Here is a 16,859-nt window from a genome sequence, read left to right as displayed (position 1 = left end):
GAGTCCACCTGCCGATGAGGGGGACGGGTTCGTGCCCCAGTCTGGGAAGATCCCACATGCCGCGGAGCAGCTAGGCCCGTGAGCCATGGCCACTGAGCCTGCACGTCCGGAGCTGTGCTCTGCAGCGGGAGAGGCCACAACAGTGAGAGGCCCGCGTACCGCAAAAAAAAAAGGGTTATTGAGGTAATCTGGAAAAGTCTGTCGAATTGCTATGCTGTCAGTATGGGGTGACCAGGACTCTAATTCTAGCACTGCTGCGGTAAGGAAACTCCTGAGAGGGCTGCAAAAGCTACTGCATGGAGTCCTAAACTCGCACAAGATAATGGAATAACAAAATATAAGAAATAGTTGGGTAATGGCTGGGTGGAATTTATCCATCGATTAGAGGAAACTGGTGCTGAATTTTAAACGAAAATCATTAAACGAAAACAGTAATATCAGCTATTGGTCAATCGTCAGAGTCAATGATACAGAAAAGAGATAAAGGACAAGGAATATTAGAATAAATCTTAGGCATAAGAATAAGTGGGGCTTTGGGACTAGGATTTATATTAATTTAGTTGGGGTTATGCTCTGTCTCTCCACCACCACCCCAAACCAAAGCCAACCAAGGTAATATCTGTAAATTTTCTGTTGTCTTTTAAATGTATTTCAACGTTTCAAAAACTAGAAAATGGTCTTAAAGTTTTTTTTTTAATATGATATTAGAGCTTCAGACTACAAATTACAGATCAGAATTCATTTAACATATCAAAAAATAAAGTACATTATTCTCTTCCCCTGGGGAGTTGTCGACAGAGAAGAAGTCAAAGATTCTTGGCTGTAAACTCCACTTTCACTGTAAGAGCTGATGTTTGGAGAGGAAGATCGAGATGCAGAGTCCACAGTCAAGTCGAGCTTAATTGCAGAATCAGGGCTTTCAAGATCAGAAGTACTGCCACTCAGTTTTGCTCTTTTCTTAGCTGCACTATTACGAAGGGACCTAAGAGAGCTCTGCATCTAAAAAAAAATTAAAACAATTAACTTTACAAAATAATTATATAAGTAAAAGTTATCCTTAAATTTCAAACTCCAATAACTATACCTAGCTAGCCACTCTTCAATCCAATACTAACAAGATGGATGTTAACATATCTGTACATAGTATAAATACAGATTTCATCACTCAGGTATTTATTTATAAACAACTTCCTAGATTATAAGTTCCTTAAGAGGAAGGATCTCAAGATATTATTCACCATGGTACTTCCAGCACTGGGTACAACGACTAATATATTGTAAAAATTCATTCATAGGTGAATCATTGAATCAGATAGTAGCACAGTTAAAGTCACAGAGGTCCATTTAACCTTAGGTCAACAGTGTGCTGATGTGGCTATTTAGAAGTTCTATGAGAAGGTCAGCAAAAAGTAATCAGCTTTCTAAATTTGAAGTTTACATCAAGCTTGCCAGTGTTAGAGTTCAGAGAATAACAGATCATTGTATGTAACTTCTGAAGACAAGTATTTATAAAAATGCAGAGTAGAAATCTTTATCACATATATATTAAGTTTGGGAATAGAGCCTTGAACAAATTAAGGAACTCAGAAATATACATAAGCTGTGTTTTGCTTATATTTTGATTATAACAATTATAATAGTTGATTTGATAGTACAGCCACTTCCCTAGTAAATCCTTGGAAGGTTGAATATCCAAAAACATTAGTATCCACCTATATTTACTAATAATTATAAAAAAGAAATTACCCTTTCAATTACCCACTAAAAGGACTATTTTTAAGTTATCATAAAAAATATGTAGGATCAGATGAAATTTATGAGTTACACAGGAAAATGCCTCTTCTGTAAGTTTGTTTCCTGTAAATAAATTCCCTTCATAGTACCATTGGACTACAACTGGAAAAACAAAAGCAAAAAGAAAAAAACAAGAAAAGATTTTACAAGCAATTAGAAGTTGGAATGACTAATTAATTCATTAAGAACCAATTTTGATTCTTTATAAGTTAGTTTTACACATGCTTAATGTTAAAGAAATGCTTTTTAAATGAATATGCATTAATTTTTTTTGAACAAACTATCAGAACATGATGCCTTACGTCTTAAAAACAGGCTAAAATAAGACCACAAAATATCATCACTGGGTGTTTCAGTTTACATATTTAATGTAAAACACTTTTCAACCTGACATCAGGCAAACTGAAATGATAAAAAGGAAGCATCTGTGGAAATACTGCTCTGAATCCAAAGTAACATAGCAGCCACATCCCTTCTCTGGCATAATTAATATGTAGAGTTATCATATTGGCAATACATTTTTATAGTATAAATGGAGTGATCTAGGATTCAAAGATGAAAATACAATATGCTGTCAATTTCATAAAGATAAATAAACTTGCACATATGCACAAGGAACATGCTCAAGAATGTTTACTGCAGCAGTTTGCAATAGCAAAAGACTAGAAATAAGCCAAAATCAATTATACGAGTACATTATAAATATATCAAAATACTACTATAGCAATATAAAAAGTACATAAAACACAAACTAACGGTAACAGTGGTGCCTCCAGTGAAGAGGAAAGAGAAACTGGATTGGGGAGGGAACTATGTTATGTTTCATTTATTAAAAAAGTAGGAAACAAAAACGACAAATTGGTTCATTTGGTAGTGCATGGGTATATTGCTATATTATCTGTACTTTTAATTTGAAAAGGAATAATATATGCACAGAATACTGGAAGGAAAGACATTAGAGTGACACTGATAAATTATTCTGGGTAGTGGAATTTGGTGTGATGAATTTTCTTCTTAATACTTCACTATAGTTTCCATGTCTTCTATTGTGAACATAAAATATTTTTACAAATAAGACACCATGTTATGGGACAAAAAGTACTTGATTTTTCCTTAAATAACAACTATTATTTAGAGACAATTACAAGCATTTAAAAATTACTGAAAATATTTGGTTCTAACCTCTTCTTGATCCAAATCTTTATCCCTGATATTTAATTCTGAAAGATCAATTGTAAGACTATCTTTTTCACTCTTCCAAATGTCATCTGGCTCTTTCTTTTTGGGTCCCACTGTGCTTAAATCAGCTTTGTCAGGCAAAAGGCTGATGCCCCGTGGTATGGGAGGTACAGGCTTGGTCCCATTTAAGCCTCGTCGGGAAGATGGTGATCTCACCAAGGCAGGTGTAAGTTGAACTGGAGAAGGTTTCTCTTGAGAATTTTCTGCTGCATGAAAAAGACATATTTTATTCTTTTTTTTTTTCAACTTCAAGTTGAAAAACAGTTATCGATAGCATTAAAATCACAAGTGTTTAGAATTAGGTGTTTTTAAAATAAAAAGCACATTATATTTTACTAGAAATAAAGATTGCTACTTGAGATAAAAATATCAGTGTCCCCTAAAAAGTATAACAAAAAATGGACCACCCAAAATCCTTTCATATCAAATAAAAATATTATATACCAAGTGAACCTTCTTTTTTTTTTTCGGCCGTGCCGCATGGCTTGTGACATCTTAATTCCCTGACCAAGGATTGCACCCGCGCCCTTGGCAGTGAAAGCATGGAGTCCTAACCACTGGACCGCCAGGGAATTCCATGAAATTTCTTCATACACATCATCATGATTAATACTTGTAAAGTCCGTAATAAGCTAGGAGGGTTAATTATCTGGCTTGATATAACTATGTAAGCAACACTTGAATGACTACTATGTGCAAAGCAGTAATACTGGGCACTAGGGAACAAGTTGAATAATGTCTCAGCTTTCAATACAATATCTGATTTTGGAGGAAAGACAAATACAGAACTAAATTAAAGAAGAGAATGAACACTCAGTGCTAAGAGAAAGTAATAAAATCATCTGACTATGCAATAAATTGACCTTATGGTTATAAACTGGAACATTTGTGTTGTAGGGTAGTTTAAAGGTAAAATATCTGATCTCAGGGGCTAGGGATAGGAAAGCATTTGGGACATGGGGCTTGCCTTTAAAAGACTTCTTATTTTGAGACTGAATCTGTCTTAAGTAAGCTAACATGTTAATTTTATGATTTTGGACTGGGCTATTGTTAAGAAAAGAATATTTTAGTTAATAACAAGTAGTAGAAAAACCATCAAAATAGTTTTAACAGAGAGTAAATAGTCAATAAATGTCGAATAAATACTAGACATTATAGTAAATATATGAATGATATTTTATATTTGTAAAGCTAAAACTTGTTAGTAGGATCTCAGGCTGTTCATGTTCATGTACCTTATAAAGCATTATTATTTGTTTAGTTCCGAAAAAGGATTCTGAAGTGCCAATATAAGAAAAAAAAAGAAATGAGAATTTCAATTGCATTTTATATTACACATTTGATCTATTTAACTTTGTTAAATATTTTCTTAAATATTTACTAATTCAGAGAAATAAAACACAATTTACCAGCTTTTAAAGATCTAACAACCCGAACTTCAAAGTAATTATTCGAACATACAAATAAATTTGAACAAAGTATTAATTTTTACCATCATGTATACCTGTAGGATCAGATGACTTTTGGCTGACAAACTTTTTCTGTGGACTTGGCTTTGAAACTCCTTCAAAGTTTTTAAGAGGCCAGGAATTTGAGAAATTAACAGAATTATCTTGGGACTTCTTTGGAGATACAGTAAGAGACGTGTGCTTTGGACTAGCTCGAGGTGATGAGAGAGGATAGGATGGAAGAATGAAGCCTCCTGAACTTGGATTTGGACCAGAGTATGATGAAGTCCGTTCTGTCTGACTACCAAATGTTTGCTGTGTCTTACTGCCAAAATTTAGGCTAGCATAAACTGCAATAAAACAAAAGAGAATGTAATTTATTTATACACATCTTCTAAGAGTTTTAAGTTTTTTTGCTTTTCACATTCAGGTTTTTAATCCCATCTGGCATTTATATTTTTGTATGATGTGAGGTAAAGACCTAATTTAACTTTCTGCTATATAGTCCAGTTTCCCCAGTGCCACTTTTTGAGCCACACATTCTCTTTCATCTATAAATCTCCCATATGTATATTTAGGTCTATTCTTAGGTGCTTCTTATTGGTTGCCTTAGTCTTTTTGTCTGTTCTTGTACTAGCACCACAATGTTTTATTTATCATCACACTGATAGGTTGAGTCTCCTTCCATTTTTTCCCCAGTTTTATTGAGAGATGGCTGACATACATTACTGTGTAACTTTCAGGCACACACCATGATGGTTTGAGATGTATATATATATATATATATATATATATATATATATATATACATTGTGAAACGATTATCAAAATTGGTTCAGTGAACATCTACCTTCTGACATGATACAATAAAAAGAAAAGAAAAAAGGAAAAAAAATTTCTCTTTATGATGAGAACACTTAGGATTTATTCTCGTAACAACTTTTCTGTATGCCACACAGCAGTGTTAACTATAGTAATTATGTTGTCTCCTTCCATTTTGATCTTCTTTAGAATTATCTAGGCCATTCTTGGTCCTCCATTCTTTCATATGAATTTCAGGATTAGCCTGTCAGATTCCATAAAAGATCCTGTTGAGATTTTGACAGAAATGACACTGAATCTCCTTGTTTAAAAATATAGGATCTCTTTTAATTTATTCAGGCCTTCTTTCATGTCTCTCAAAAAAGTAATTTAGTTTTCATAATAAATGGTATGCAAATCTTCTGTTAGATTTCCAGATACTTACACATTTTGTTGATACTATAATTTTTCTTAAAAACTACATTTTCTGAATGTTGCTGGTGTCTGGGAGCTTTATTGACCTTTCCTTTCAGGTTTTATATTTGGCAACCTTGCTAAATTATTTATTATTTTAATAGTTTTCTGTATATCCTTTTGGATTTTCTACATAGATAATTTATCCAATAATGGTAATAATGATAATGATGAAGACTATGATGACAATAATGAGAGCTAATATTTATTGAGCTAATGTTTATGTGCCAGGTGGTGTTCCAAGTACTTTATATGTATTAACTAATTTAATCCTCACAACAATTTTGTGGGGTTGGTACTATTCTTATTTTATAGATAAAAAAATGACACAGTAAATTGCTAAAAATCGCACACTAGGAAATTATAAAGCTGGGATATGAACTCAGGCACTCTGGCTTCCAAGCCTGTGCTTTTAACCACTACATTGTACCATGTTTTATCTGCTTAGAAAGGTATAATCTCCCAAGACTGAACCAGGAAGAAACAGAAAATATGAACAGACCAATTACCAGTACTGAAATTGAATCAGTAATTTTAAAACTCCTGACAAACAAAACTCTGGTACCAGATAGCTTCACAGGTGAGTTCTATCAATTCACCTATCCTCGAACTATTCCACAAAATTACAGAGGAAGGAACACTGCCAAACTCATCCTATGAGGGCAGCATCACACTGATACCAAAACCAGACAAAGATGCCACAAAACAAGAAAATTGCAGGCCAATATCACTGATGAACATAGATATAAAAATCCTCAACAAAACACTAGCAAACAAAGTCCAGCAATACATTAAAAGGATCCTACATCATGATCAAGTGGGATTTATGCCAGGGATGCAAGGATTTTTCAATATCTGCAAATCAATCAATGTGATATGCCACATTAACAAACTGAAGAATAAAAACCTTATGATCATAGCAATAGATGCAGAAACATCTCTTGATAAAATTCAACATCCACTTATGATAAAACCTCTCCAGAAAGTGGGCATAGAGGAAACATACCTCAACCTAATGAAGGCCACATATGACAAACCCACAGCTAACATACTCAGTGGTGAAAAGCTGAAAGCATTTCCTAAGATCAGGAACAAGACACGGATGCCCACTCTTGCCACGTTTATTCAACATAGTTTTCAAAGTGCTAGCCACAGCAATCAGAGAATAAAAAGAATCCAAATTGGAAAGGAAGAAGTAAAACTGTCACTGTTTGCACATGACATGATACTATACACAGAAAATCCTAGAGACACTACCAGAAGACTACTAGTGCTCATCAATGAATTCAGTAAAGTTGCAAGATACAAAATAAACAGAAATCTGTTGCATTTCTATACAATAACAACAAACTATCAGGGAATTCCCTGGTGCTCCAGTGGTTAGGACTCTACGCTTTCACCGCCAAGGGCCTGGGTTCAATCCCTGGTCGGGGAAGTAAGATCCCAGGAGCCGTGTGGCACAGCCAAAAAACAAACATGAAAAAACTATCAGAAAGAGAAATTAAGGGGCTTCCCTGGTGGTGCAGTGGGTAGGAGTCCGCCTAGCAAGGTGCAGTGGGTAGGAGTCCGCCTAGCAATGCAGGGGACACAGGTTTGAGCCCTGGTCCGGGAAGATCCCACATGCCGTGGAGCAGCTAAGCCTGTGTGCCACAACTACTGAGCCTGTGCTCTAGAGCCTGTGAGCCACAACTACTGAGCCCGCGTGCCACAACTACTGAAGCCCATGTGCCTGGGGCCCATGCTCCACAACAAGAGAGGCCACCACAACGAGAAGCCCACACACTGCAATGAAGAGTAGCCCCCACTAGCTGTAACTGGAAAAGGCCCGCGCGCAGCAATGGAGACCCAATGCAGCCAAAAATAAATAAATGAATAAATAAATTTTTTAAAAAAAGAAAGAGAAATTAAGGAAACAATCCCATTTATCATTGCATCAAAAAGAATAAAATACCTAGGAATAAACCTACCTAAGGAGGTAAAAGACCGATACTTGGAAAACGATAAGACACTGATGAAAGAAACTGAAGACGGCACAAACAGATGGAAAGATACACTGTGTTCTTGGATTGAAAGAATCAACATTGTTCAAATGACCATACTACCCAAGGCAATCTACAGATTCAGGGCAATGCCTATCAACATACCAACGGTATTTTTCATAGAACTAGAACAAAAAATTTTTTTAATTTGTATGGAAGCACAAAAGATCCCGAATAGCCAAAACAATTTTGAGAGAGAACAGAGCTGGAGGAATCACACTCCCTGATTTCAGACTATATTACAAAGCTATAGTCATCAAAACAGTATGGTACTGGCACAAAAACAGACACAGATCAATGGAACAAGATAAAGAGCCCAGAAATAAATTCATGCATTTATGGTCAATTAATCCATGATAAAGGAGGCAAGAATAAACAATGGAGAAAAGACAATCTCTTCAAATAAGCAGTACTAGGAAAACTGGACAGTTACATGCAAAAGAATGAAATCAGAACATTTCTCTAACATCATATACAAAACATAGACTCAAAATGGATGAAAGACCTAAATGTAAGACCGGATACTATAAAACTCCTAGAGGAAAATATAGGCAGAACACTCTTTGACACAAATCGCAGTAGCATTTTTTGGATCCAACTCCTAAAGTAAAGGAAATAAAAGCAAAAATAAACAAATGAGACCCAATTAAACTTAAAAGCTTTTATACAGCAAAGAAAACCATCAACAAAACGAAAAGACAACCTACTAAATGGGAACAAATATTTGCAAATGATATGACTGATAAAGGATTAATATCCAAGCGTATAAACAGCTCATACAACTCAACACCAAAAAAACAAACAATCTGATTAAAAAATAGGCAGAAAACCTGAATAGACATTCTTCCAAAAAGGAAATGCAGATGGCCAACAGGCACATGAAAAGATGTTCAACATTGCTAATCATCAGGGAAAGGAAATGCAAATCAAAACCACAAGATGATAGATATCACCTCACACCTGTCAGAATGGCTATCATCGAAAAGAACACAAATAACAAATGTTGGCAAGGATGTGGAGACAGGGGAACCCTCAGACAGTGTTGGTAGGAATGTAAATTGGTGCAGCCACTGTGGAAAACAGTAGAGAGGTTTCTCAAAAAATTATAAATAGAACTACAATATGACCCAACAATTCCACTCCTGGGTATATATCCGAAAAAAACCCCAAAACTCTAATTTGAAAAGAAACATGCACCCCAATGTTCACAGCAACATTATTTACAATAGCCGAGATATGGAAGCAACTGAAGTGTCCATCAACAGATGAATGGATAAAGATGTGGTATATATCTACAATGGAATACTACTCAACCACAAAACAGAATAAAATTCTGCCATTTGTAGCAACACGGATGGACCTGGAGGCTATTATGCTAAGTGAAATAAGTCAGACAGAGAAAGATAAATACTGTGTGATATCACTTACATTTGAATCTAAAAAATACAACAAACTAGTGAAGGTAACAATAAAGAAGCAGACTCACAGATATAGAGAATAAACTAATGGTCATCAGTGGGGAGAGGGACGGGAGGGAAGGGGCAATATAATCGTAGGGGCTTAAGAGATACAACTATTATATATAAAATAAGCTACAAGGATATATTGTACAATGCAAAGAATATAGCCAATATTTTATAGCTATAAATGGAATATAACCTTTAAAAATTGTGAACCAGTATATTGTACACCTGTTTCTTACTTAATATTGTATTGGGTTGGCCAAAAAGTTTGTTTGGTTAATGAATATGCTGTTCAATAAAGTTCTTGGTGAAAACGAAAAATGTGTCTTTTATTTTTACTTAAAACCGAATGAACTTTTTTGGCCAACCTAATAAATCAACTATACTTCAATTTAAAAAGTCTATTTGTAATCTTTTAGGGGTTCCCTCAAATTTTCCTTAAATTTTTTTGAAGACTTTCTAAGACAACAAACCTAGCTTATGTATATAAGAAATAAAACATTTTTCTGAAGACTTAAATGACTATGTATATCATGTATCATTTACTTTTAATTCATATCTGACATGCTTAGGACCTCTACTTCTACCTAAATCTTATTGGAGACTTAAGTGGTCACAAATTTACATACACAATCTACTAGTAAGTTAAACCTTGACCTTAGAAAAACATGATATTCCTTTAGTAGCTGCTCTAACAGGTATTCTGAGAGGTTATAAAAACCAGAGCTACTATGAAGATCTGATTAAACACTGAGAGTCTACAAAAGTAATGTAATCATTCAGGGATATCCAAAACAGGAAGAGGCTAAGCAACACAGAGAAGCCTCTCTGTTTCTACTAATCACCAGTCACAAAGGTATCTTGTCAAGATTTGGGAAAAAAACCTACATCATTAAGAAAGATAAACTATTTTATTGGGAATAACACCATAAAGAAAAACTTTATGGAGTCATGTGGCCCTTTGGAGTGGGTGGAGGAAAGGATGGCTAAAGTGTAAGTGCTATACTATTAACTAAATCTTCACTAATTTCTAATGAGCATTATTTTTTCATCAACAAATACAGACAGAAGTACAACCCTATCACTCAAAAAATTTTGGTAAAGGATATATAACAAAATCAAAATATCTCTAGAAAGATTTGATTTGATTCTACTAAATAATAATTGATATAGCTATTAATTAGCATAGAAATTGAAGAAACGTATCCAAAATTCATATGACTGACAGCCAGCCTCAAACCCTCCCTTTTGTTCTATATCTTATAAATATGTAAGATACCTGAAATGATAGCTAGTCAGGAAGTTATGGTTCCTAACAGGAGACATAATAGATTATTTAAAACTGTTATGGAAAATAACTGTCTTCTGCTAACACAGTAATCCTTAATGGATAATTTTATTTTCAATTACTTGGTATTAAAATACTCATCTCTACCATGAGTTTCTAAGCTCTCTAATTTTAATTAGTCATATATAAATATATATATCAAGATGACTAAATCTAACATTTTAAGATAAGTTATAAAAAATTTGATTAAAAATTAAAAAAAAAATACAACATCCTTTTCTTTTCTGTAATGAGTATAATTACCCAAAATAACACATAAGGTAGATTTGGAAACCCCACATAATAATTATAAATCATCTGTATCCAAATAAAGTTGGAATTTAAACCTTTATCTTGATGACTGTTAGTTGTCCCCAGGTACTGTAAGTCAGAATCCACACTGCCAGTTTTATCACATATCCATGAAAATCCAAGTTGTCCACGTTTCCCAGAAAGATTTGTCTGATGAGTCCCAGTGGTGCCTTTGGAAGGAAGGAGGAGAAAAACATAAAATCAAAAGTTAACTTTATTTCATGAACACATCTAATTTCACAAATGTTGGTGTCATTTGTGTGGGAATAAATACAGGAGTATATATACACTGAGCCAGGCAGGCAAGAAAGGGATAAAGCTTTTGCTATTGGCAGATCTGATTAGTGACAGGGGTTAAATGACAGAAGACAGACTGGTAAAGTACAGAGAAAAGAAAAATATATTGAAAAATATGTACAAAGGCAGTTTCTTCCTACATGCTCCCTTCTCTCACCATGGAAGGTTTCTCCAGACCTGGCTTTCCTTCTTCCCAGTATTTGTAAGTACATTTACACTCTACCCAAAAAGGTCTACTGCAGTACTCTTCTTTCTTTCCTAACATGTAACACAGCATTTGCACAGCTTCCAAGCTTATCCAGGCGTATTTCTCAGATCCCTTTCCCCTTCCTGTGGCTGGTTAAGGTTATTCCTGGGCAGGGGAATAAGTCTGAAGAAAGGAAGGTGATATTGACCTCTTTGGTATTTAGTTTATTCATCTATAAAATCCTTTGTATGTATTTCTAAAATTCTGATTTTTATAATTCTTCCCCTACAATTTCAAGCCCCTTTACCCTTCATGTACTGGACATCTTCTAAGTTAATTCTTACCTCCACGCTTCGGTTATACTTTCTCCTGAAATCTTGCCTCACTGCCAATCACAAACACTTCCCTTTTTTAAAATTCAGCTCAAGTCCAACCTCTTTCCTGGAGTTCTTGTAAACCACTTCCATACCTATGATCTTTTCCTTTCTTGAATCCCTATAGTACTTATAATTCATACCATTCAATCTATCATTAAATTACATGTTGTCTCAGTTATTTAAAATCTGTAAAATTAGGTAAGAACTTCCAGATGGTACAAAAAAACATGAGTCTTATAAAAATCCCAAGTAATGGTACAAGCATAACGATATATTCTTGCATTTCTTTTTGTCTATTAAATAAACATTCAACTATACAATCATTATAACACTTCATTCTTGTATGAAAATATTATGGAATTTTACTGCATAAAGGTCTATAAATTCTCCTAGGGTAACAATGTTTTCTAAATATTGTGTCTGAATTCATAGCAAACAAATTTCAATAACTGATACCATTTGGATCTTAAATAAAAAACAAACTCAATCTTTATCTTATACTCCATTTTCCCTTCCTAACTGGTTTCGTTCTGTCAACACATTACCATTTTTCTAATTACCTGGGTACTAAGTCTTGAAATTTTTATTCCCCTTCTTTTTTATTTTATTTTTTTTGCGGTACGCGGGCCTCTCACTGCTGTGGCCCCTCTCTGCGGAGCACAGGCTCCGGACGCGCAGGCTCAGCGGCCATGGCTCACGGGTCCAGCCACTCCGCGGCATGTGGGATCTTCCCGGACCGGGGCACGAACCCGTGTCCGCTGCATCGGCAGGTGGACTCTCAACCACTGCGCCACCAGGGAAGCCCTCCCCTTCTTTATTTTATTTTTTTATTTTTTTGCGGTACGTGGGCCTCTCACTGTTGTGGCCTCTCCCATGGCAGAGCACAGGCTCCGGACGCGCAGGCTCAGCGGCCATGGCTCACGGGCCCAGCCGCTCCGCGGCATGTGGGACCGGGGCACAAACCCGTGTCCCCTGCATCGGCAGGTGGACTCTCAACCACTGCACCACCAGGGAAGTCCCGGCCCTTCTTTATTTTTTATATCCAGTCATATTTTCCTGATTATTCATTTCTATTCAATTTGTAAACAACCTTGTAACCCCAGCTTCTATTTTCCTTAACAGAAAAAATCTCTATTAGCTCCCTATAGCTTATAAGTACAAGCTCAAATTTTTGAATCTAGCACACAAGGGTTCCCCACATCCCAATTTATCTTTGACCATCTAAAACGAATCTTGCCTTTACACAGTTGCCAGAACATCTCAAGCCCATTCCTAATGTGAGCCTTTGCTCTCTTCATACCTCCCCTCTAACATCTTAAATCATATATATCCCAAAAAGATGCAGTTCAAGTACTATCTCCTCTTTAATGCCTTTTCTATCTGAAAAGGCCCATGATAGTGACCATGTTCTCTGAACTACATAATATTTACTTTCTGTAACACTTACTTAGGCAATTAAACACCTTTCCAGTTGCTCTGGCCAAAAAACCTTAGAGCACTCTTGACTTCCTTCTCACACTCCTACACACCCCATCAGCAAATCATATCAACTGTACCCTTGACATATATTCAGGATCCAATCACTTTTCACTACATTTACTGCTAGCTACACTGGTCGAAGCCTCCATCAACTCTAGCCTGGATTACAACAGACTCCCTGTTTTCTCCCTTGCCTCCTTTAATCTATTTCAAATGTAACATCCAAAACAAGCCTGGAAAACAAGGCAACTGATGTTACTTCTTTCATCAAAAATATTCCTCACTCAGAGTAAAAGCCAAAGTTCATTCGAAAGCCCATTAGGCCTTAAAATAAGAACCCCTATTATCTCTTCAAGTTAATTTTCTACTTCTCTTCCCCTTAACACATTTCATTCCAGACTTACTAGCTTCTTTGATCTTTTTCAAAAGTGTCCCATACTCTGCACTCTTCCCTCTTCCAGGAATTATTTGCTGTTCTCTCTTGATATCTATGTGGTTTGCTTCAAATATTTCCTCCTGAATATGGCCTTCTTTCATCACTTTATTTAAAGTAGCCCCTCCTCTATATTCCTCTTTTCGAAAGCTTATTTTGTTTTCATAGCATTTATCACCATCTAACCTACTCTGTTTTGCTTTTATTTAATGTTTGCTTTGTCCCAACTAGAATGAAAGACCCATTAGGCAGAAAGTTTTCCCTCTTTTGTTGACTGCTATATCCCTATTACCTAGAAAAGTACCTGCACATATGGGCTTCCCTGGTGGCGCAGTGGTTGAGAATCCGCCTGCCGATGCAGGGGACATGGGTTCGTGCCCCGGTCCGGGAAGATCCCACATGCCGCGGAGCGGCTGGGCCCGTGAGCCATGGCCACTGAGCCTGCGCATCTGGAGCCTGTGCTCCGCAACGGGAGAGGCCACAACAGTGAGAGGCTCGCATACAGGGAAAAAAAAAAAAAGTACCTGCACATAGGATATACTCAGTAAATATGGGTTGTTGATTAAGCAAATATTGCCTTACATTACTGCTTAAAGGATTTCAGTGAGAAACACTCCCAGGGTCTTATGAGACAATTATGTCAAACTGTCCATTCTTATCAGATCTTTAACATATATTTATTGAATCTGAACTAGATTATAAGTTCTGTGAGCTCTTAAAAGAACCATGAAGTTTAGAGGAATCTTTAACTTGGTTCAAAATTTCCATTACCTGCAACTTTCACTTACCAGTAGCACATGTAGGAAGAGAATCTGAGTTAAATTCCCAACTCTTCTGAAATAAGTTTCTTGACACTCTTTTTCTGCTAAAACATAAACCATCATTGACTGGCATTCCTTGAGAGGGCTTTAATTTTGGAGATGGAATGAAATCATTGGCTGAAAACTATAAGAACAGAATAATAAATTAGCAAATGTGGGTTAAGTCTACTTGGCAATAAATATGACACAATTTAGACGTAATTATGAAATTCAGATTAAAAGAAAAAAATTAAATTTATCAAATATACAATGATACAAATAAATGTCCATATACAGTATGGTACACTAGCAGTATTTTTTCATGCCATGATAGAAATGCTAATTTTTTTCCTCCTTCTTATACCTCACCCCAAACCTTTTCTGTACCTTACCTTCCTAGAGTACACACCTGGCAGCTAGGAAGGAAAGAAAGCAAATGACAAAAACAGTGAAATGACAACTTGAATACAGAAAAGGACATTTCTGATTCAGCAGCATGGCCAGTCACACTATGCCATCTTTGAGCACTGGACAATAAATGCTAATTGAAGATCACTGAACCTGTAAGCATCCCATTTTACTATTCTTAGTGAGACAAATTTACTATCCATAATTAGCAGCCCAAATGTAAATGTAACCTATGTCACGGTTCCCTTAGGAGATTTCTGTATGATAGGTCTTTCAGTCAAAACCAAGTACATAATACTTTATATACGTCTAGTACTGTATAGTTCCCAATTCCTTTTCCACATACCCACTTTGATCCTTAGGGTACAAAAGTGCCAGGATAGAATTTTGAATTTCTACCTAATCATAGTTAAAGAACTAAGTGAAAGCATGATTCAAGTGTTCAGAATTCTTCACCAACGACAGCCTCAATTGCTCTGGATCATTTCACATTGACCATAGCTATAGAACATTTTAAAAATTGAGTGAACACACAAGAAATTATACTTACTGTCCATATATTTATTTGGCGCTTACTGACACAATCAAATCTACACAGGCAGTGAACTATAAGTCTTCTCAGGTATCCTCTACAAACTTTGTCAAGTGTCAAATGGCAATGAAATACAATAAAATTAAAGATACATCTATTTGAAAACCTCTTAGCCACTTGACTATTACAAGATTAAGACTATAAACTACTAAATATACCTCAAGTAACTTCTTATTCCTCATCAAATTTTGTGAAAAACCTGTTAACTCCTTCAAAAATTAATCCCAAAACACCAGTGAGAAATAATGAATGCCTCAGCTGAAAAAGGCCTGACTTTACTTTCTCAAAATCCAATGTTATAATTTCTGTGACTGATTATATAGAAGGCAGTATGAAAAGGACACAATGGAATAAAAATGAAACCAATTACAGTCAACTTTTGATTAGATACATTAGAAGAAGGTATACTAACCCAGTTAAAATCATGAGTAATCCAGAAATAATTCTCCAGTATGGAATACACTTACATTAGAATTACTCCATAATTAATTTCTGCTTAGAGAACAGAACATGAATATGTATGACAGTGAATACAACAGCTAGTGGTAGTGGTGGTGGGGTGGAGATAATGGGGGCAGTGGTAGCAGTGGAGAATGTGTCTGTGAATCTGTCACTTTCAAGAATCTAGAAGTCAGGAATTACATTTTGCTGTAGAAAAATCTGCAAATATTTGAAAGCAGACTGTAGACACACCAATTATTATTAACATGAGAGGTCTCTTTTGGTCTCTCTTAAAAGCAAATGATTTTCATCAGGATAAGCTTTGATGGGACTAAACAAAAAAATAAAGGGAAAGGGAAATGAGTTAGCATAGAAAAGAAAAGTACACATATATTTTGAAAATGTTGTGAGCTAAATTTACAAAATATGAAGCAGTCTGTTTAGAGCACTTTATACTCAGGAAAATGGAACTGAGTTTTAAGTCTTTGAAGTTAATATCTTAAAATTTAATTCACTTAATTTCTTACAGTAAATGAAACTGTTATAAAAGGTTTCACATTTAATATTAACAATGATTTGAAATTCATAGTCTTATCTACTATTTTAATCTTGCTGTTTATTATCTCTTAACCTTTACACTTGATTGCTTATATATTTTTCATAAAAACATTTCTTTGACCTAACACATCTTAGTTCAGCTTTTGGCAAGGTATGTTAAGGACATCACAAAAATAGTTGTTGTTTTTTTCTTTCTTTTTTGGCTGTATGTGGGCTTTTAGTTCCCTGACCAGGGAAAGAACCCATGCCCCCTGCATTGGGAACACAGAGTCTTAACCACAAGACTGCCAGGGAAGTTCCATTACAAAAATAGTTTTAATACCACTTTGGTATAGTTAGTAGCAAATTATCAGGAAAAGACTTTTTAATAGCTAATTCTCTCAGAAACCA

The 16,859-nt window shown here is 35.4% G+C and overlaps 1 protein-coding gene across 1 annotated transcript in view; it reads right to left on the bottom strand.

Annotated features, from left to right (window-relative positions):
* The window catches only part of TOGARAM1 (TOG array regulator of axonemal microtubules 1), an 81,561-nt gene that overhangs the window by 50,025 nt on the left and 14,677 nt on the right, over positions 1-16,859 (bottom strand). The window contains exons 2-6 of the mRNA XM_032623701.1: positions 14,459-14,615; positions 10,933-11,067; positions 4,538-4,831; positions 2,977-3,239; positions 767-999 (exon numbers count right to left, since the gene is read on the bottom strand). Coding sequence (XP_032479592.1) covers positions 767-999; positions 2,977-3,239; positions 4,538-4,831; positions 10,933-11,067; positions 14,459-14,615 — 1,082 coding nt within the window. The remainder of the gene's footprint in view (positions 1-766; positions 1,000-2,976; positions 3,240-4,537; positions 4,832-10,932; positions 11,068-14,458; positions 14,616-16,859) is intronic.

Source organism: Phocoena sinus, chromosome 2 (assembly GCF_008692025.1).
Source record: "Phocoena sinus isolate mPhoSin1 chromosome 2, mPhoSin1.pri, whole genome shotgun sequence".
NCBI classification, from domain to species: domain Eukaryota; kingdom Metazoa; phylum Chordata; class Mammalia; order Artiodactyla; family Phocoenidae; genus Phocoena; species Phocoena sinus.
Note: the sequence above shows the minus strand (reverse complement) of the source record. Positions and strands in the feature narration are given on the sequence as shown.